Below are 22,155 nucleotides of genomic sequence, written 5' to 3'. Positions count from 1 at the left end.
TCGGGGGGTGCACTTGATTAGTTATTTTGTATTATCAGTGGATTTTGTTTGTTATAAGTTAGTGTTTATTTATCAATTCTTTAATTGAATCTTTCAGTTTTGATAATTTTTTTTGTTTATTGTGTTAAGTAGTTTTCTTCAGTGCTTGTAATTATTCTGTTTTGTTAATTGATTTACGGAACCCTGTTAATGAATGTCCCCTTCCCTTATGATTCGCAGGAGCTGTGGGCCTAAGGTGGTGTGGACTGGTGTATTCGCGTGGTGGGAACCCCTTCCTGTGTGGCGTGCTGTTCATCTCCTGGTTGTTTTGATTTCTTCACTAAGGTGTGTGTGTGTGTCTGTGTGTGCTTACATGTGAGTGGGGTGATTTCTTTTGGGCTCCCAGGTGATGCCCGTTGGCTCAAACCCCTACCATAGAGCCCCAGCTCTGATTAGACCCAACAAGCCTTCATTTAACTATTCTGTGTGAATGGATTAATCATTTTAAAAATGTTTTTTAAAGTGAGTATCTTTGATATTGTTAAATAAAATTTGTCCTTTTTGCCTTCACTGGAATCACGTCTCCTGTCTCATCCGTAGAACGAACCTGAGTTGCCTTAGCGTTAGTAGTGGTTATAATTCCCTGGGTGAAAGTCCCAGGGTGGCGTTGTTTGGCCGGTGTCTACATTCATTATTTGTAGCACCCTAGTTTATCCCGACCCCTCCGCTTGCCACACTTATAAAGCATTCCATGGAGGTTATCTGGGCTAATTTAAAAATGACATTAAAAGCATTTCCTAAGCCTGAACGTCTTTGGATATTAACTGGGAATCATATGGAAATGAAATCACCAAGCACTGTAACTCACAGTTTTGCTTCTTTTCCCCACTAAATTTGCTCCTATCAACCCTGTTTACTTTGTAGCTGCAATTACCCCCAAAGTTATGACAGTGACAGCAGAGGTTTTTAGGAATAGAGCTCTGCTAAAACTTCATTGTGACTAATGGTTGGAATATCTGGACCTACGCTGCGTTATTATTGAGCAATCTTTTTAAAATTTGGCCTGTGAAAGGCCAATACTAGATTGCCTAAGTATTCCTTTCAAACATATCTTTGAACGAATAGTCTTCTTTCAATGTTTGCAATGGTCCCAAAAATCCTCAGCAACAAAAACAAGAAAAGTTAGTTTAAGTATCTTCTCAGACCATAGGAGTTTTAAGAGACAGAAAAACTCCTGTGGTTTCAGGAACCCAACTTCAGCCCCTGCCTGTCTACTTCTTTCTTTCTCCCTTCCTCTTGCTCTCTCCTCTCCCTCTCTCTCTTTTTCTCTCTGTCACCCCAGTCCTGCATGTAGCTTGCTTAATTGCAGAGATTGGAGACAGCTACGGGGATCGGTTCACCTGTTCACGGCTACCAATCCCCATGGAAAAGAGACTGTCCTTGGAGTCAGGTGACAAATCCTCTGGCAAAGTGGCCATCCCTGTTCCAGAGAGGCTCCACCTTCCACCGCCTTCATTTAAATGGCAATTTAAAAAACCTATATCACCCCTGTGGAAAAAGTGATTGACCCCCTAAACCTAATAACTGCTTGGGCCCTTGTCAGTAACAACTGCAGTTCAATGTCTGAGATAGCTTGCGATCAGTCTTTTACATTGGCCACTCGAAAAACCTTTGGTTGTTCAGAGTTGTTATATGTTGTTTGTCTGGATTCTTTTGTGACCTCCTGGATGTCGATGCACTCTTGAAGATGTAGTATCTGATCTGAGTTGCTCATCATATTTGGAACCTGAGTGAGACATGTGTAGTTCATTACAATGGAATGTGTTTTTCAGTCCGAAAAACCTAATGTAAATGTTTGTGTAGGGGTTCTAATGTCCAGATAGTGATGGATGGGCCCCTTTGGGAATACAGAGCCTATGGGCTGGTTGAAGGGGGGTATCCTGTTTTTCACCAAAGTCTTTCTCAGAAACCAGATGTGACTTCATACGTCACCAAACCTATAAGAGTGACCACGGATCCATTGTTCGGGGGATTTCGTATTGGTTCTGAAGTCTCCATCAGGCAGACCATGGCACCTGATCAGATGCTGTCTTCTTTATAATAAAAATTATATTATTAAGCAACAGTATCAACGGATGTTTTCTTCAACATCTGCACATCCTCGATGTCTAAGAGAAACTACAAAGAAATTTTGGTAGGCGGATCACTCCATATTTAAACAGTATGGAGAGGAAAAAGGGACAGTGACACATGTTTCTTTGTATGTACAGGTGACATTTATAGAGCCAATAGAAGAGCCAATACAAAACAACTGTGGTACAGATTAATAAAGACTAAAACGTAACAACATAAATAGTACTAATAGTAGCGATACAGAATCCTGATCAGTACAAAATCTTGGTCCCCTTCTAGCATCAGAGATGAGGCTGAGTGACTGTGGTGGAAGATAAATGAATAGTTTATTGCTTTCACAGTCTATACAACACCCAATGTATCCAAACTTCTTATGTACTGTATACATGGATTGTTTAAAAGGAACAGCACAGTCTTAAGTCCATGGGAATTTTAATGGTCTGGATTTCACTAGCTGTGTTTTCATATAATTGTCTGGAAAATTTAAAACATATTTTTGAAATTTTGCAAAACATTTTAAAAAACAAAATGTGAATTATTCTTGTTTCCATTTATTCCCTTGGGACAAATGAACTAGGCTGTGTACTGCTGTCAAAAGTTGTCAGTGTTGGCTATGTTGGGCATAGTTAACTAATGGAGTAGAAGGGGGAAAAATGGTTTTGCCACCAGCTAAAAACTTGAAAAAGGAGACACAAAATTGGCCGTCTAAGAGACAAAAACAGAGAGAAGACTTCAGGAATTGTTTTCAATCAAGAAAATTGTAATTGTTCTATCATGTTAGCTGGTATTGGCCATGTTTGATATTCTCTACAGATAAAAACAGGAAATGAAACAGGCGATCAGTCATGTAAATTATATGTTTGTTGTTTCAGAACTTATTCAGTTAAGTTTTTTTCTGTCTCCTATGAGGAGTATTACCTCTTTTTGCCCCTGCTACATTGTAAGAGTTCGGTCTGCATTCAAATCCAGTCACACCAGACAGAGGCACACTGCTAAATTCATCTTTGCATTAGATAAGAGACTGGAGGACATGCCAGTTGCTCACTGGTGTAGATGGTGAACAACTGTACCCAGCTAGCTAAGCACTAAAATCCTTGTCAATGGAAATATGGTACCACTAGCTTCATTGTACATGATTTTAATCAATAAACAGTTGCTTAAAGGAAAGAAACAACAATTTACTGGCAGTTTTCAAGCTCTTTATAAATCTTTATAAATAAAATAGGATAACTCCATTTATTTGTTCCAATGATACGTGCTGATTGAGGAGAGTTAAAACTCATAGAAATATGTTTCAGTGTCTCCCTCTGTTTTGAGTCTTTGACTTTTTGTTCTTTTAGCGCAAATTAGCATGAAAAGGATTGACTTTACCACAAATAAATTCTTTCCACATGCTGATGTGAGCAGGCCTTTGTTGGACATATTACTCTTCACAGAGACAATAATCTCACTGATGTATAACTCAATGTGTTTATTTAACAAAGAGGTTGAACATTCTCTTTCTGTGCTCATATTTATGTACCGTAATTTCCGGACTATAAGCCACTACTTTTTTCTCACGCTTTGAACCCTACGGCTTATACAACGATGCGGCTAATGCATAGATTTTTATGGGCGAGCTTCATGCCGTCAATACGTTTAGCCTCGTCACATCAGACCAATGAAATTACCAAACAGGTCATAATGAACCAATGAAACTGTTCGAATTAAATCAAACGCACTCACACTAAACTCTTCAGATCAGTCATTTTGGCTTCATGCACACATCATGAAAAACACATGAAAAAATGCGTATGTGCTGTCTTTAAAGTTAAGTGTATAAGTTAAAGTTTATTTTCAGTTAGGTTTTTAAAACAGCGTCAGAGTGAGTGCTTTTGTTCTAGTTTGGTGTCAGAAATGACGACAGTGTGAGCACTCTCACCGCTCTGCACTCTGACCTATCTTGGAAGGTGCTTTGTTTTTCCTGTTAGCTATGTCTGTCATGTGGAGTGCCGACAGCCGCAATGGACAGAGCTAATTCACCTTTGTTGCTAATGTTTCACTACGCTTCTGCCTTGGAGAGTATTTGTCTTTTTACACTATTGGTGCAAGCCAAGCTGAAGTAAAGCACAGAAAAAGCAGGCCCTGTGTGATTATTTAAAGACTTGAGAATGTTAGCTAGCTGTCTAGCTACGCGCTGCAAGGGCAGCATAGCGTATGATGCGGCTTCGAAGTTAAAGATAATCGATCTGCCTGTCGAAGAAGAAAATAGAGCTGCTGCACATAAGCTTGGCATCAATGAATCGATGGTAAGATGTTGGAGTCGGCAGCGTGAAGAACTGACTCAGTGCGTTTTACTGCCGTGTTACAGGCACTGTTCGGAAAAAAGCATTTATTTAATTAAAAGTTAAAAAAAATCTTTCTGTGTAAATATCTCATGTTACAACGTGGACACCTGCAGCTTATAGACAGGTGCGGCTTATATATGTACAAAAATGTTTTTCTTTTTAAATTTAGTGGGTGCGGCTTATATTCAGGTGCGCTCAATAGTCTGGAAATTACGGTACACACTGTCTAAAATTCACTGTCCAGCTGTTGTAAAGGGCTATACAAATAAACTTCGATTGATTGATTGATTGATTGATTGATTGATTGATTGATTGATTGATTGATTGATTGATTGAATGTAAATTTTGGTTTATTGGCAAATATAAGTTGAACATTTTTGGTGGACCAGCATGACATTTCATGTGTTGGTAAATTATTGTGGTCAGATGATGGTTTTTTTTTTGTTTTTTTTTAATCAGAGTAAGTTTTTCCAAACCTAGTTTACAATGTATCTATGAAGTGTAACATAAAACACCACATCCTTAGGTCAGGTTCAGCTCTGAAGACAGCCTATTTGTGTACACTTGCCTATTTAATATCATTTCATGCAGATTTTAGCTGCCTTAGGAACACAGCCTTGATGTTAAAAAGCCACAATACAGTTGCAGGACAGTCACAACCATGTATGCAGAGATGCAGTGGGCTTTCTCCCAGTTCGAGCAGGGACTGATTGCAGAATGATGAATACAAAGTCTGGAAAGGCAGCAAACTCCTGCTCAACAGTGTGAATGTAATCCTAATTTGCACCTATGAAAGCACTGTTCACGCATACTGATCTGCAGCTACTCTAAGTGAATGGAACATGAAATCGTAGCCTGCTTTCACATACTGAGCTACAGAGATTCAAAAGAAGCACTGTGGCACTACAGGGGAGAGTTGAGACTGACAATGAGAGCCAGTTGTGCTAGTTTTGATACCATTAAGATTCTTTTAGAATCTGTAGAAAATACAAGAAATAATAATGTCCTCATGTAAAGTATAGGGGTTGTGTCAGAAGACAACTCTCTAGTTGGACAAGAGTTGTCAATCACAAGTTTAGTGCCATACACACAGTGGGTTGCAGCTCATCAGAGGCCAGAGACAGCATACTATTTTCTGAGTGTAAAGTTTGTGCAGTGTGCTCCCAACAATAGTCAGAAAACATTAAATACTAGCACATCAGAAATAAGATTTTGAGTCTTTGTTTGTTGGGGAAAAAATACTCAAATCTTTTTTTAAAATGTGGCAAAACATTTTAAGCAACATGTGAAATCATAAAATGACTAGTATTCTCTTGGTATATATTAATAAACACTTCTAATCTGAAAAATAGCATAAAATGCCTTTTCCTTGTAGCTAATCCTGCTGATGAAGAGTTGAGGCATGTTTGAATACAGCAGCACAGTTCAGATGGGGCAGCTGTATTGCTTGTAATGATCACTGACACCCCCCCCACCACCACCACCACACACACACACAAAAAAAAGAGTACCGTATTTTCGCGACCATAAGGCGCACTTAAAAGTCTTAAATTTTCTCCAAAATGGACGGAGCGCCTTACAATGCGGTGCGCCTTTATGTGTGCACCTAGTTCCAAAATCTGTAAATGTTGTGTGACTTTGATGAGCGCTCCGCTTGACTGACTGAGAGCATTTCCTGCCGACACGCTGCTTATATAGAGAAAAGGCGGACGTGACAGAGGACAGCATGAGAACGTTAAAGGGGGAAGTGTGGGCGTGAAAGAAGATGCTAAAGGCATGCCCCCAGTTGGTATATAGTGCTGGTATGTGCATTACGCAAAACAACATCGGTTTGGCTAAGGACCCCTTAAAATGGCACCTGCGAAGAGACAAGCTTACGAAGCACAGTTTAAACTGCAAGCTATCAGCTACGCGGAGGAACATGGGAATCGAGCAGCCACAAGAGAATTCAAGATTAACGAATCCATGGTTCGCAAGTGGAGGAAGCAGGAAAATGAGCTTCACCAAGTCAAGAAGACGAAGCTGAGTTTCCGCGGAAACAAGGCAAGGTGGCCCGAATTGGAAGACCGACTTGAGCAATGGATTAATGATCAAAGAACAGCTGGGAGAAGTGTCTCTACAGTCACCATTCGACTGAAGGCAACAACGCTTGCAGAAGAAATGAAAATTGAACATTTTCAAGGAGGTCCGTCTTGGTGCTTTCATTTTATGAAACGGCGGCATCTTTCCATCCGGGCAAGGACTACCGTGGCACAGCAACTTGCAGTGGATTACAATGAAAAGCTGGCCATCTTCCGCTCCTACTACAGTAAAAAGATTGCCGACAAACACATCCAGCCCAACCACATCACCAACATGGATGAGGTGCCACTGACTTTTGACATCCCGGTGAATCACACTGTCGAGAAGAAGGGGACCAGCATGGTAGCACTACGCACAACGGGGCACGAAAAGTCGGCTTTTACTGTTGTGCTTGGCTGCCAGGTTAATGGACAGAAACTGCCACCTATGGTAATTTTTAAGAGGAAGACGCTGCCTAAAGAGAAGTTTCCAGCCGGAGTCATCGTTAAGGCCAATCAAAAGGGCTGGATGGACGAGGAGAAAACGAAAGAGTGGCTGAGTGAGATGTACATAAAGAGACCAGATGGTTTTTTTCCATGCGTCACCGTCCCTGTTGATCTGTGACTCCATGCGCGTCCATCTCACAGCTGCTGTGAAAAACCAAGTGCAGCAAATGAACTCGGAGCTTGCTATCATTCCGGGAGGCTTGACGAAGGAACTCCAACCGCTGGACATCGGTGTAAACAGGGCGTTCAAAGTGAAGTTGCGAACGGCGTGGGAGCGATGGATGACAGATGGCGAACACAGTTTTACTAAGACTGGGAGGCAGCGCCGGGCGAGTTGCGCCGCAGTTTGTGAATGGATTGCGGATGCTTGGGCTAACGTGTCTGCTTGCACTGTTGTTCGAGCTTTCGCAAAAGCCGGCATCATTTATGAGGAGCCGCACGGCAACGAGACTGACTCTGACAATGACGAGCGGGAACCTGGCGTGTTCCATGGAGAACTAGTCCAGCTGTTCATTTCGGATACAGAAGATGAGGACTTTGATGGATTTGTGAATGAGGATTGATAAAGAACCACGTGAAAACATTGCTAAATACTTCAATAAAGTACAACTGAACTCAGTTTTGCTTCCGCTGCCTTTTTTAAAACACACGCTAGCATGCATGTTTTAAGCTAGCGTACCGGTATGTTTTACCATGCCCGCGCCCTATGATCCGGTGCGCCTTATGTATGTGTTAAATACAGAAATAGCACCCGTAACTGAGACTGTGCCTTTTAATATGGTGCACCTTATGGTCGCAAAAATACAGTAGATACTTAGAACAAGATAGTTATCTGTAGTTTGCCTTACTACTCGCGAGTACCCGACACAGTGTAGGACTGCTGTGAAGGTGGAGACATGTGGCGGTGGTGTATTTGCGACGATTAAAAAAAAAAATATTTAAAGGAGCCGCCGCTGCAGAATGAATGTAGAGGAAACCCTGTATGATATCAGAATGACTGAGTTGTTGAAAGGATTAAACATGTCGGCCTTGTTGAGAGTGGTTTGTTGGAAGTTTGTCAGCAAATCAATTGGGAAAAAAAGGGAAAAGATTCTTCCAGCCAGTACTGCACTGTGGACATCCTGTAATTGTCTGTCTCAGTCTGGCTGGGTTTCATCTTGTGACTGTGCCTTTATGCAACTATGTCCGAGCATGTATGAGTCTTAGTGTATATCGTGTGTGTTGTCTTTATGAAGATAAGGTGTGTGCTTATTACACTGCTACTTGATGAAAACTTTGCTTCACTGACTTCTTCAAACTCTTCTGTTTCTTTCATCTTTCTTCTGGAATAAACAGCATAGACTGATCTTTGATTTGATTAAAACTGCTTCCGTTTTATTAATTGATTATTGATTGATGACATACCCAGCAAGCAGCTGAAGCTATTTTAATTTGCATCCAAACAAATATGTATAGACTCTGAGATATAAATGTGAAACTGATAGCTTGACAGTGTTGATTCCTGCTGAAAAACTGAATAATTTGTGGGGATATGAAGTTTTTGCTAAAGGGCATATGTGTGAGTGTGTGCATATGTCATGGGATCTGGAGCTGCAGTTCTTCCTCCTCTTCGTCCATGTCGCTGCTCGGACCGTCTGGATTTTCAGGACTGAATCGAGCTGATCGCATCTTCCCGAATAGACCAGGACTCTGCTGCTGTCGCCGCAGTCTGAGACAAAGACGGAGAGAACATGGCAATAAAATAACATTACGATGCTGAACAATATGACAGGACTGTTCCGACAAATTATGTGCTCCAACAATCTGCCTGTGTGTGAATGCATGTATTAGTGTGTGTATTACGGAAATATACAAGTACACATAAACAGCAGAAGAAAAAAAATGTGTTTAATACTTTATACTGTACGTAACTTGTCCAACAAGATTTAATATATCCCAAAACATCACATTCCTGAGAATTAGTTATAACTCTTTAACAGCTTTACAATGCATCGAGTCAACAGCTGTGTTAGCCACTCTTTGATGTTGTACAGTGAAAATGGGGCTGCTAGTGTCTGCTACTGCGCCATTTTACAGACATTTTGACCATTTATCATTTTAGTTATGTGTGTTACACTGCTAATATAAGCAGCAAACACAAAGTAAAGCTGCAACTGATGGCAATGTCACTAGTTTTTAAAGTATCAACCAAAATATTAGTCAACATCAAACTTTGAACTATACCATGTGAAAAGCTTTGGAAGTGAAAATTTCGATTTACTAAAGATTCAGGGGAAGCCCCACCCATATCCATGGCAGAGGTTGCTGAGATAGTCTGTTTTGAAGTTTATATGTATATGAACTGAATAACTCTGATATTCTCAGTTTTGTGTGTTTGTAGATACATCAGACCGTCGTATCACCTCTCCATAAAACAAATCTGTAGGTGATATAGAGACGAAGTTGATATTTTGTGGAAATAAACACCTTTCTGATATGGACCCACAGTGCCATTTTGTGATACCAGATGGTCGGATGAGGTCAGGATTAAATCACCATTAATACAATCATTGCTGTTATTATAATATACTAAATATACTAATGGGAGAAATCAGTTTCATTGATACTTCGCCCAATGTGTTGTGTGATATACACTGATCAGGCATAACATTATGACCTAGAAGTCGGTCAGTGCTTATTGCATCCATTTGGGCCTTTGTAGGCCTGATAGTGACTGGAGTTTTGAGCCAGTCACTTGGCTAAACTAGGCCCAATATGCATCTTGGATGTCTGGAGGTGTTTGTTGTGGAATCCTCTGATAGTCTGCTTTCTCATGGCCTCTTCCTAATAACGCAAACTTCACACCATCCTGTAATGTGTCTGCCTTTAAAGTTTGAGCATCTGGTGGGATGCTTTGGTGCCTCTGCTCCATTGATCACAGTGGATCCTGTCTCCAGCCTGTGATTGTGAATTGATGAAACTTACTCTTACTCTGTCTTAAAGTTGATTATAGCTGGTTAATCCTACAGCGGAAATGGTAAGCTTATACCCCAAGTGTACAGTACAGCCAGTGAGTCAGGTTAGTCGGAAAATCAAAATGGTGGTCTGACACATCAAGCAAGATAGTCAAGTCAAAAATAACAAAGGTTGACTAAAGTGCTTTACAAGGTCACAGTAGTAGTAACAAATCATAATATGTGAAGAAAGTACACAAAGCAAGACAAACAGTGGCATATGTCAAGGTGTCAATTCTCAACTTCAATTAAAAGCCAGAGAGTACATATATGTCTTCAGTAGGGACTTGAAGGTATCAAGAGACTGAGCAGTTCTAATCTGAGCAGGTAACTGATTCCACAAACTGGGTGGCGCCACAGAAAAGGCACCTCTGTTGATGAGTCACCATCTGATTGTCCAACCTCAGCGCTAAGACTGGAGCATGGATGTATAAATGCTTAGATAAATGAGAAGGTGCCAATCCAGTTAACACCTTAAAAACAAATAAAATCTTAACAACAATCCTGGACAGGAAGCCAGTGGAGCGAGGTGAAAACTGGAGTCATGTGCTTCCGTTTCTTTGTACCTGTTAGAAGCCAGTCAGTTCCATTATGTACTAGTTGGATCCGATGAAGAGACATCTGCTCAAGACCCTTATACAAAGAGTTGCAATAGTCTAACCTAGATGTGATGAAGGCATGGTTGACTCTCTCAAAATCGTTGTGAGACAGATAGGGCTTCACTTTGGCCATAAGCCTCAACTGAAAGAAGCCGGTTTGACAACAGAACTGATGTATTGATCAAATTTAAAAGAACTGTCAAAGATCACACCCAGATTCTTGGAAAATGGCTGATCATAAACAACTGTGTAAGGAAATCATCAGAGGGCATAACACATAACGTGTGGTTTTGATCCCCCACACTTCTCACCTGCAAACACAACTTGTTGCGTTGATTATTTTTGCTTTCGCTTATGTGGTCCTGACCATTTAAGTTTCACCTAAAAAATGTAAAGATCCTTCCTGACCATAGGAAAACATGTCTTTGATGAAATATTACCATTTGCGAAAAAGGGTTGTACAATCAGGTTCAAAAACCATGCCACACTGGCTAAAATATCCTTGTATGAGTTTAAGCTACACCCTCTAAAGAACACACAAAGATTTGTGTCAGCCTCTGAAGCTGTTACCAACACTCCTGTCACTCCTTCACAGAGCGGAGCCACGAGAGAGCTCTCTGTTACTACGGTAACATGCCACTGGGAGGGTGGTGATTGGCTGCCGTGTGCTGAAGCAACGACGTGAAGAAAATGGAGAGAATGCAGTGGGAGAGGCAGAGAGCAAAGAGCTGACGACTGTGCCAAGCTGATAGAGTGTGAGCTCTTGACTGAGTGACAGCTATACACACACACAGCAGAGGAAGCTAATCTCTAAATAATAGGAGAAGGGAGTGCTGAGGCTCACAGTGACTCAGGTAGCTACAAGTAGGCTGGCAGCTTCACATCACACACACTCACCTGAACATGGTGTGTTTTCAGCAAGTATCTTCATAGTTGTTCAGGACTGTCTGGTAATGAGAGTGCTATTGCCAAACGTGACACCACTCCGCTGACTGCACAAAAAAAATCCTCTTTTGCATAAGCCTCTTTGTAACATATAGCACTGTCCTTGAGATCTTTTATAACAAGACAAAAGCGCATTGTGATAAAAATGTTTCATTGTGTCAATATCAGGAATTTTTGATCGCTTCTAATGACCTACTTTTAATAAAGACCATCACGAAAAAAGTTTCATTTGAATTGAACCACTATTTATCAATGTACACAGGTAATACTTGTAATGTTAACACAATACACACAAATAAATAAATTGCATGCAAGTAAAAAGTAAATAAAGATAAAGGAATGATTTTAGCATGACATACATTACATAAAGAAATCAAGAAAAAACCCATTGGCACACAGAGAGCAAGCAGGGTGAAGCTGGTGTAATGTGCGGAGGTTGAGCATGAGAGTGGCTGGCCTGGACCGGGTATTACCAAGAATTGCAAAAGCCTCCATGTGCACCCCGACAACAACTTCATCAGCCCTCACACAGGTCAAGGGTGTTTTCAAACCACAAAGCCCATCTTACAAGGGCACCCACTGATCCTCAAATGTTGCAGCCTCCACCAGGTTAGATCTGTGGACAGGGACAGGTCTAGGTGGCTGCAGACTAACGAACCATGGGGGGCCTGCAGGGAGGCAGACGGTGAGAGTGAAGGGTGTAAAAAGCTCCCTTATCAAGGTATGATAGGCTGTCATGAGCAAGAGTGGGAGTGTGCTTGGAGTTTGTTCATAAAATCTAATTCTCCATTTTTCGCTATGTGCTTTCATAGTGGTTTGCATCTGATGTATTTAGAAGAAACTATTGAACAATTCAACATTCCTGCCATTAGGTTATGTTACCGTTACAGGATGAGGTGCCTATAGTTGGTAAATATCACTAATGTTTCATCGCCCAGTACATTTTTACCATCTATAATCCTAGACCGAATTAAACTGCATTTTCATGATTTTAAAAAATGAACAAAAAAGGAGTGTGGTTAAAATATATCTGTGAAGCAACAGTAGTAGTCATAGTTGCCTTGCCAAAAAATAAAGAATATATACACAAATATATCTTTTCTGCTGATACTCTTTTGAGTTTGCTTTGTGCTGTGCCTAAACTGACATGTACTGCTTCCAGAAAACAGCCACAGCCACTATTTCCATAAATATATGGGAATCCCTGGTTAAAAAAAGGTGAATAAATAAATAAATAACTTTCTAAGTCTGGCTCTGCCAAAACCTATCACCTCTTTGGTTTTTATAATCTTGATCTAACTTTATTGTGTAATAGATTTAAATTCAAATTGTCATTTTGCCCATCAATTTGCACGCAGTACCAAAGGCAGACAGTTTGTTTGAAAAACCTAAATTAGAAGTCCCGCAGTCATTCCCTTATGAAGACCTTCTTTTTGTCCTCCTTCAAATGTAAAACCAAGTGGTATTCTGCTTCAAAGTAGCAACACATAGTGCTGCTGAGATCAGCACTGTCTTGTGAGAACACACTAATTGACTGTGCATGTGTGCTTGTGTGCATGCATGCATGCATGCGTGCGTGTCTGTGTGTTTCTGTACTTTTAGGGTCCAGCTACTTTTTGGGGACCAAAAATTCTGGATCCCACAAAGTTAATCATTTAACTGAGGTCACAGTTAGGTTCAAGTTGTTTTATGGTTGGCCATTCAGCTGTGAAGGTCAAGACTGAGGAAAGGGGGTAAAGTATTATGTCATTGGCATTAAATCCTCACAAAAATGGTGAGACAAGGACATGCGCTTGTCCTACCTTGACTGTAAGTGTTCCAGTTGCACCTGCAGGTTCTCTGTGTGTTCCACCTGCTCATCTAGAGACCTCTGCAGCTTTCTGGTCTGGTTATGAGACTCATCCAACTAGACACACAAAAACACAGAGAAAAAACATATGGAGCCATTTATAACTGTTAGTTTAGCTTCCAAGTTGATCATCATATAAAAATGTGGTTATTCCATAGCCACTGTATAAAAGATGGTCGAGCAACTGTGATATCAACCATCGTTTTTGAACTACTTATGTTTATCATTTGAAAGAAGACATAACAAGCGATGGATCTGACTGGTGAATGCAAGGTGATACAGTGGCAACCTGTCAATCACAAGGTAGCCCTGCCCTAAAACATATCATGCTTTATAATCTATTTTACTCTAAATGGCACCCTAATTTACAAACATACTCTACTTAAAATGACTTGAAACTACTGATTGAGGCCTATCTTATTAGAAACATATTTACTGATGTGACAAATCAAGTGAGAAGGAAGGTCATTTTTTGATAGACTTCTTTACGATACACTTCTTTTGGCAAACCAGTGGAGCCATCCCCTGCTGGCTGTCACAAAGAATGCAAGTTTAAGGCACTTCTACTTTTAGACCAGTCCGTCTTTATTCACAGTCTTTGGGATTTTTTTTTCACTTTGTTGTTATGCATCACGTAAGTTATGTTTCCCATATCTTATGCTAAAGTAAACATGAGTGCATAGTCAGATTGCCCACAACTGCAAGTATAACACTCAAGTTTAAAAATATGGTCACGGTCCATATCAACTTTCATCCATGACTTTCATTATCAGCTACACTCACAATTGTTTGTTTTTACTTGTCAAAGTGTTGCTTGGCATAAGTGGTGAATTGCATGACTTTGTATGATTGTATGGTGAAATAGTCAGAAGGTGAACATCCTGAATGAGCTGACATGAGCAATAATGGTCTCTGACTTTTGTATTTAAAACTATACTTACGCAAATAGAGCTATGTTCCTACCTCGTCCTCAGCCTGTCCCAACTCTTTCTTAAGCTCCTCCACCCTCAGCCGTAGCTTTTTGACTTCGGCCTCGTGGCTCTCCACCCTCCGGTTGGTATGGGCGAGCTCTGCTGTCTTCTCCTGGAACTGCTTCTTAAGCTTAGCGTGAACATGGCGAAGGTCAGCCAGCTCCTGAGGATTAAAGACAGACAGGGAGAGAGGACAGGCTTAGAGAATCGTAGGAGCTTCAGTAAAAGTCAACTGGACTTCTCTTGTTATTTCTGAAGATGTTTCACCTCTCATCCAAGAGGCTTCTTTAGTTCTAATTGACTAATGGGGAGTTACAGAATTTATAGTCCCTCCAGGTCACATGGCTAATGGCCCATTAATGACACAGAACTCACACATCTCCAGGTGTGAATTGTTGTGAAACCAAGAGGTCCACCAACAACAACAGCAATCATGGTTATGGGGCTCCCAGTTTACACAACAAAGGACGTGAATGTCAGGGCCCTCTCACCGGTCCCTGCATCACCCCCACCTGACCTCCCTTTATTCTCCCTGTCCCTCCTTTTTCTGTTTTCCTCTTTCTACCTCACTCTCCTGCGCCAGTCCCTGCAGTGGCTGTAACCAATTCCCTCATCACCAGAGCCCCCCCCCGCCCCCCCCCCCGCCCCCCCCCCCGCCCCCCCCCCGCCCCCCCCCCCCCCCCCCTTTCAATTGGTAGAGATTTTAGTTCAGTTTCTCACTGTTTAGTTACCTTGGCTCTTTTTATTTCTAGCTTTAGTTATAGTTAGTTCCCACACCCAATATAAAACAGATATAACCCAATATAACCGGTCTCAGTCATGCTGTGTGCTCTCTGCTTGGGTCCTCATCTGTGCCGTGACAGTGAATCTGCAAAATCAGGACTGACTCAAGATGTTAACGATGGTGACACTTTCTGAGGAGAGACCTTATCACAGCATAATAGGTGTTTAATTAAGTGGTGTCGAAAACCCTCCTCTGTTTAGAGATGGCTGTTCCAATTTGACATAGATGGCTTCTTTCACTCTTCTAATTTTCCTACCTTTATTAATCCCTGCGAAATCTGTTTCGCATATCAGAGCGCAGGGTCAGCCATGGTACGGCGCCCCTGGAGCAGGAAGGGTTAAGGGCCTTGCTCAAGGGCCTGACAGTGGCCGCTTTGGGGTTTGAACCTCTGACCTTCGGATCAGTAGTCCAGAACTTAGCCGTTGTGCCACCATCTGTCCCCTCTGTCCAAAATGTGGACAGCTATCCTCATAGGAATGCCCTTTCTCCTTCAGATGCAGGTGAACTGCTGCGTCTTGTCCTGATGAGCTCTGTTGATCTATTTGCTTTGTGTGTTGTTTAGTCTCTCCTATGTACAAGTCTGTGCACTCTTTGCTGCATTGGACTGCTTGTACTACATTGCTCTGCTTGTGTTTTGGTGTTTTATCCTTGGGGTGAACCGGTCTTTGTCTTAGACTATTGCTGGGTCTGACATGCACAGGAATGTCATGTTTGGAGAAAATTCTTCAGAGATTTTCAGATACTCCAGCTATGTATGGTACAACAACATTGTTCCTCCTGTTTTCTTTGCTGTTTGTTGTGGTGTTGTGTTTCTTGGATCTTTTTGTAACATAGTGTGTTGATAGCCACAGTTCCTCAGTGCTTTCCTAATGTGGGAATGCTCCTTCTCCTTTCCCTCTGTGTTGGACGGAACATTCTCAGCCCCGTGCTTTAGGGATCTGATGACCCCCAGTTTATGTTCTGGTGGGAATCAAACAGCAGATATTGGTCTGTGTGTGTAGGTTTCCTGTAGACTTCAATGATGAGGCCTCCATTCTCCTCCACATGCACCGTGCAGTCCAAAAAAGGCAGCTGACCATCCTTCATATCTTCCTGAGTGAGAATCTTCACAGACAGACTCAGAGACTAATATTTCCACCACAAGGCATGCTGACTGTTTACAGATTCTAAACAAGTATATTTTTTGTCAAATTGAGCTACGCTAAGTAAGATGACCTGTGTCTGTGACAGTATTCACATTTTACTCAAGTGTCATTGTTGCTAAGTTGGCTATTTGGGTCCATGGAGACTGAGTCACTTTTGGAGCAGTCTCAAATGGACATTTTCAGAATGCATGGCTCTATTATACAGCCCTGGAGGCTGCCGGCTGACCTCGTCACAGGTAGATTTTATGATCGCCTTGTTTTTCTCTGCAGCCATAGTGACATTGGCATGGCAGCACATGATTCTCTTCTGCACTTGCTAAAGGTCTAGTTGGAGTGGAATTCCAGCATACAGCAGATCTCAAAAACAGCGGAACAAGGCCTTTCTTTTCCCAGCTGACAGATTCACTGGAGACATCGCTGAATGACATAGAGGATCATTACCACAGTAACATGGTCAGCCTGCAGGTGGGAAGCATGAAATGGTCTACCTAGTTAGTAGTTGCTAAACTTTCAAAATAAAAGAATAAATGACACAATCTGTGCAAGTCCTGTGAAGAGTAGTAGACTGTCCATGATAAAAGGTAACAAATCTCACTTGTAATTGTGTTTGTATCCAGATTAAATCAAAGATGTCTCCTACCAAACTCTTCATAGTGCACTCTTACAGCTTCATAGCCACATGGGCATCACAAAGAGATATTGTTAATGACTTGTGCTACACTTGAACACACAATGACTGAGCAAAGCTAAACACAGATCTGGTGCTATTTGTAGTTATACTGATGAAAAGAGAATTTTTGCCAGCACTGTTACATATTAAGCCAATGGGAAAATGAAAGTTAGTGAAAGATTTTTTACTTGGGGCTTTAAAGTATGTATCCGTTTCAAGAATATGCAGAGAGAAAAAAGCTGAAAACAAACATGCATAGACGTCACACATGATGTAGTTGTTGCTAACTAGCTTGCAGTTAATCCTTGTATATTTGTTACATTTTAGGAAGCAATAAATAACAATCCAGAGGACATCTTGTGTGAAACATGAAAGTTCATTTCAAAATTCAAGACTGAAATTAATTTTAGTCGTCATTCTTCAGTTTACAGATGCCACAAAAGAATAAACTTGGTGAGTAAATATAATAAGATAATAAGTCTATAAGAAAAACTGGGCCAAAAAAGTAAGTTTATGAACAGTGAGCTGTAGTAGAATGTGCAGAGTTGTCTAAAAATTTAAAAACAGTGTCGCTATGAGATAAAGTTATGATTGATTAAATAGATATAATCAGAGCTATAAGAGGCCACTGCAGACGTTAGTTGCGCTGCCACGCTGTCATATGCTCTACTTGTTTCAATACAGCTTTACACTCAAATTTCAGCCTAACACCACCACTGACAATTGTGAAAATTGCTCAGAGATGAAAGAGTCATTTTAGTCAGAGTTTCCTGATTAAGTTGTGCAGTTAGAGACTGCAGCAGAAGGGCTCTCTGCTCTCTGCACTTGCTGTCTGAGACCTTGCATCTGTAGAAGCCAAGCAAACCACAACCTTTTAGAAAGACCTATAACAATATCCCCAACGTCCTGATAAAAGCCAAGTTTTACTGGCCGATCAAAGGAAATGTCTGAATGCTAACAATTGGATTGGTTTAAAACTACTTCAAGTAAATTTTTTTCCAGGATAATATGTTAGGTAGTTGTGCTTATGGTCAGGTTTAAGCTTACAAAAAGCTCCACTGAACAGGTTTGCTCAGGAAAGTGTGCATGTGGAGCTAATGGCATCATTAATATTTCACCACTGTCACTCACTGCACGATCATGTACTTTGATGATGTTGATTTAGCCTCCTTCTGCTGTCTAAAACCTAATGGCTCCCCAGACAGAGCAGCTTCCAAGAAAGTTTTCTGATCTTACTCGGCAATACGATGGAGAGACAAGCCCAGATCTAGGAGTGGGAAATGTCCTCCACTTATTTATTTATGTCTATCTCTATCTGTATATTTGATCTTAATATGTATTAAATATTTCCTTCTTTCAGCTATCAAAGAATGTGATTTGATTCTCACTTTGAAGGCTACTTCCAAAGTATATTTGATTGGAAGAAGAATTTTGTGCCTAATCCATGGTTCAAATAATTACAAATTTCTTTACACTTTACACACACTCCACCTTCTCCGTCAGTGAGTCTTTGCATGATAATAAGGGCAAAATGCCTGAAAACACCACAAAAAAAGAAGTGTAACCCCAGAGACAGATCAAACAAAGAAAGCAGCATGGTAATGCTAAGGGAATGATTCAAAGAAGGTGGGGTGGGGTCTTAAGAAGAAGACAGGGATGAAAGGACGAAAAGACAGATGGGAAAAGGTGAAACATAAGAACAAAACGATTGACAGATTGCAGACTGTGTGTGAGAAGGTAACCTAGACAAGGAAGAAATAATGAGATCACCAACATGTCTTACACTATATTTTATGCTTTGGTAAGCCGTTAACTGGTGAAGACAGATCAGTGAGTGATGAGTGGAAGATTGTCAAACTGGTTCAAATACTTAGACTTGCTCATTTTTCCTCCTCCTGTTATGCCTGATATACACCCATCAGGCATAACATTATGACCACCTGCCTAATATTGTGCTGGTCCCCCAAATGTCATCAAAAATGCTCTGAACCATTGGACATGGACAAGAGGACCTCTCAAGGTGTCCTGTGGGGTCTGGCACCAGGATGTTGGCAGTGGATGCTTTGGGTACTCTGGGTTATGTAGTGGGGCCTCTGTTACACAAACTTGTCCCACTGCATCCCGTTGATGGTTGATCAGAATGGGCTCTAGGAAGTTTGGAGGTTAAATTAATGTTAGGTGATTGTCATGTTCCCCAATATGTTTCTGATTGTTTGGTGTTGCGTAAAAAAAAAGGATCTGCTCATGATCCCAAACATACAAGCTCATCTGTGAAACACAGTGGAGGTAATGTCATGGCTTGGGCTTGCATGGCTTCTTCTGGGACAGGCTCATTAATCTTCATTGATGATGTAACACATGATGGTAGCAGCAAAATGAACTCAGAAATCTACAGAAACTTTTTGTCTGATGCAACCAAACTGCAACCAAAGATGCAACCAAACTGATTGGGAGATCATTCATCATCCATCAAGACAATGACCCAAAACACACTGCAAAAACAATAAAGGAGTTCATCAGGGACAAGAAGTTGAAGGTTTTAGACTGGCCAAGTCAATCTCCAGATTTCAACCTTATAGAGCTGCATTTTACTGCATTTTAGCTGTATTTTATTTTGCTGAAGAGGAGACAGAAGGGAGTAACCCTCCAAAACAAACAACTGAAAAAGGCTGTGGTGAAAGACTGGAAAAGCATCACAAAAGAAGAATGTAAATATTTTGTGATATCAATGGGTCACAGTCTCGATGCAGAGAGTGTGCAACAAAATAATAGATCTTATTCACTTTAATCTACTTAAAGTCTATCTGTTCCAATAATTTTCATCACCTAAAAATGTGGTGTTCTGTTACAAATAAAGCTATCTTCTAAGCTGTGTATCTGATCCAGATGTAAATACCTGGAAATTAAAGTTGACATGTTGATCTCTTGTCTCACAGACTGTGAAAGCGGGGCCTCACGATCCTTCTGACTTTTTGGGTTTTATGCAGGAGATATCAGAAAAGTTACAGCAAAAATAAAGGAACTGGCCTCACTGTCACTGTTCAAATACTTTTGGAGGGGACTGTGTGTGTATATATATATATATATATATATATATGTGTGTGTGTGTGTGTGTGTGTGTATGCATTTTTTTTCTCTATGAGAACCTTTATTATTATATCTTCATTTTTTAGTCCTACTGTACTATTTGTAATTTCTTGTCCTGCTTCTTTCATGCCTTATCTGTATCCAGCGTCCAGCTGCTGTAATATGTGAATTTTCCCAGTGAGGGATCAATAAATCTTATCTTATCTCGCCTTATCTTTATGTATTTCCTGTTTTCAGAGTAACTGTTTCATATTAGTAAAGCATGTTTGTGTGAAGACTGCATAAGGGGTCAGAAGTTAAAGACTAGAAGTCTCGCTAAGAAGAAATGTTTACATCTTCATTAGCCATTTTGTTTTTTGAAAGTTGGACTCAGCAATTCTTATTAGGGCCCGACCGATTTATCGGCCGCCCGATTAAATCAGTCGATTATAGCCTTTTTCAAAATAATTGTTTTTAGCTGATTAAATACCGATATATTCTTAATTTCTCATAAAACAGTAAATGCTGTTAAGTGTTGGAGTCGTGCAGAATGATGTTCTTGCGTCGTTTGACCAATACATGGAGCACTGACTCCATTTAGTCTTCAGTAATGTACAGGAGCAAGCTACAGCCAGGCAACATTACACGAGCGGGCTGAGCCTACAGGTAAGTTCATAACAACACTGTGAAATTAACAATGTCTCAACATGTCTCCTGTTTCAGTTTAACTCTCTTTGCCATGGGTCATGACGAGTGATGCGTGCTGCGTTTCGTTTGTCATGCTTTTCATTCACGTTGCATTGCTAAAGTTGTGCTAACCGAGCTTAAGTTACTCCCTGTTAGACCATGGGGCATGCCTTGAAAATAAGCCTAGAAAAAGAGTTTATTTGACCATCAAGGGAACTAAGAAAACAGATTTGTTCTAGGCTAATTTGGAGGTGCTCTTTCCAAAAATGCAATGTTTGCCACTGTAAAGTTGCACATTAACCCTCTACAAGCCAAAAACAGAAAAAAAAATATTTTTATGAGTTTATATCATTGGATATTGGCAGGTTGCTCAAAACACAGTAGCTGTTGGATATTATGGGGTGGGAGCTTCCAGAGAAAGTGCTTTTTGGCTCTTTAATCTGGATGTTAACCCATTTCAGGCCAAAACAGGAGTGCCAACGCAATTAAACACAACTTTAATCAATGGATTTAATCTTGAAATGGAGAGGTGATGAATTAGGAAGTATAGATACCCACAATGCAAGCATTATACCAAAAAACTTTACTTTTTGAGTGCTGTGGTCATCATTTGATGGAGCCATTACTTCAAACCTCTGCTGAGGTCCTATGTTACGAAACGGTTAACCTAGACAGCTGGGTCATAACATCCTATCAGGTCAGCCAAGGAAAGAAGCATGGAGCAGAAGGCTAGAGTTAGGTGGCCGAGGGCAAATGATAGTAAAGAGTGGGAGGCAGTTAACAGAGATTTGTCAGACATATTAAACAGGCTAAGAGGAGATGCGATGACAAGATTAGAAAAGATGGGAGATGCGATCTACTCTTATGGTCTAGAGAGATTTGGAGTGCTTGTTAAAAGCAGAGGTGAGAGGGTTCAGGTAGGCAGGTCTAGGGACCAAACAGAAATAGAAAGGCTAGTAAAAGAAAGGAGGCAGTTAAGGAAGCAGTGGAGGAAGGCATCAGAAGAAGAAAGGGGGGGAATTAATGTGTTTCAGGAGGAACTGAGAAGCAGGTTAGTGGTACTCAGAAAGGCAGGACACCTTAGGGAGAAAAGAAAGAAGAAAGAACGTGCAAGGTTAGTATTTTTAGGAACCCTTTTAAGTTTGTGAAGGGCATGTTTAATCAGGAAAAAGGAGTGCAACTTAAAGCAGCAAAGTCAGAGGTTGAAGAGTATTTGAGGTTGATGTATTCAGATTTAGAGGAGAATAGGACCATAGGTCTTCCACCCGACATGCCACCATTGGCGGAAGTCGGTCAGGAGATGGAGGTTAGCCTACCGAGATGGAGAGAAGTTGTGGCGGTGGTCAGGCATACAAAGGCTTCGTCAACCCCAGGGCCTAAAGGTGTCCCCTACAGGGTCTACAAGAGTGCACCTGCCATCTTAAGGATATTGTGGAGACA

At 40.9% G+C, this 22,155-nt stretch overlaps 1 protein-coding gene across 3 annotated transcripts in view; it reads right to left on the bottom strand.

Moving 5' to 3' along the window:
• Nucleotides 1-2,232: 2,232 nt before the first annotated feature.
• The window catches only part of ccdc102a (coiled-coil domain containing 102A), a 113,876-nt gene continuing 93,953 nt past the window's right edge, over nt 2,233-22,155 (bottom strand). For all 3 annotated transcript variants that reach the window (XM_023276770.3, XM_035951223.2, XM_023276769.3), the window contains 3 exons: nt 14,356-14,526; nt 13,346-13,449; nt 2,233-8,714 (listed from right to left, as the gene is read on the bottom strand). In XM_023276770.3, coding sequence (XP_023132538.1) covers nt 8,582-8,714; nt 13,346-13,449; nt 14,356-14,526 — 408 coding nt within the window. In that variant the 3' untranslated portion in view covers nt 2,233-8,581. The remainder of the gene's footprint in view (nt 8,715-13,345; nt 13,450-14,355; nt 14,527-22,155) is intronic.

This window comes from Amphiprion ocellaris, chromosome 1, assembly GCF_022539595.1.
Source record: "Amphiprion ocellaris isolate individual 3 ecotype Okinawa chromosome 1, ASM2253959v1, whole genome shotgun sequence".
NCBI lineage: Eukaryota > Metazoa > Chordata > Actinopteri > Pomacentridae > Amphiprion > Amphiprion ocellaris.
The sequence above is the reverse complement of the archived record's forward strand: the minus strand, read 5'-3'. Positions and strand labels throughout refer to the sequence as shown.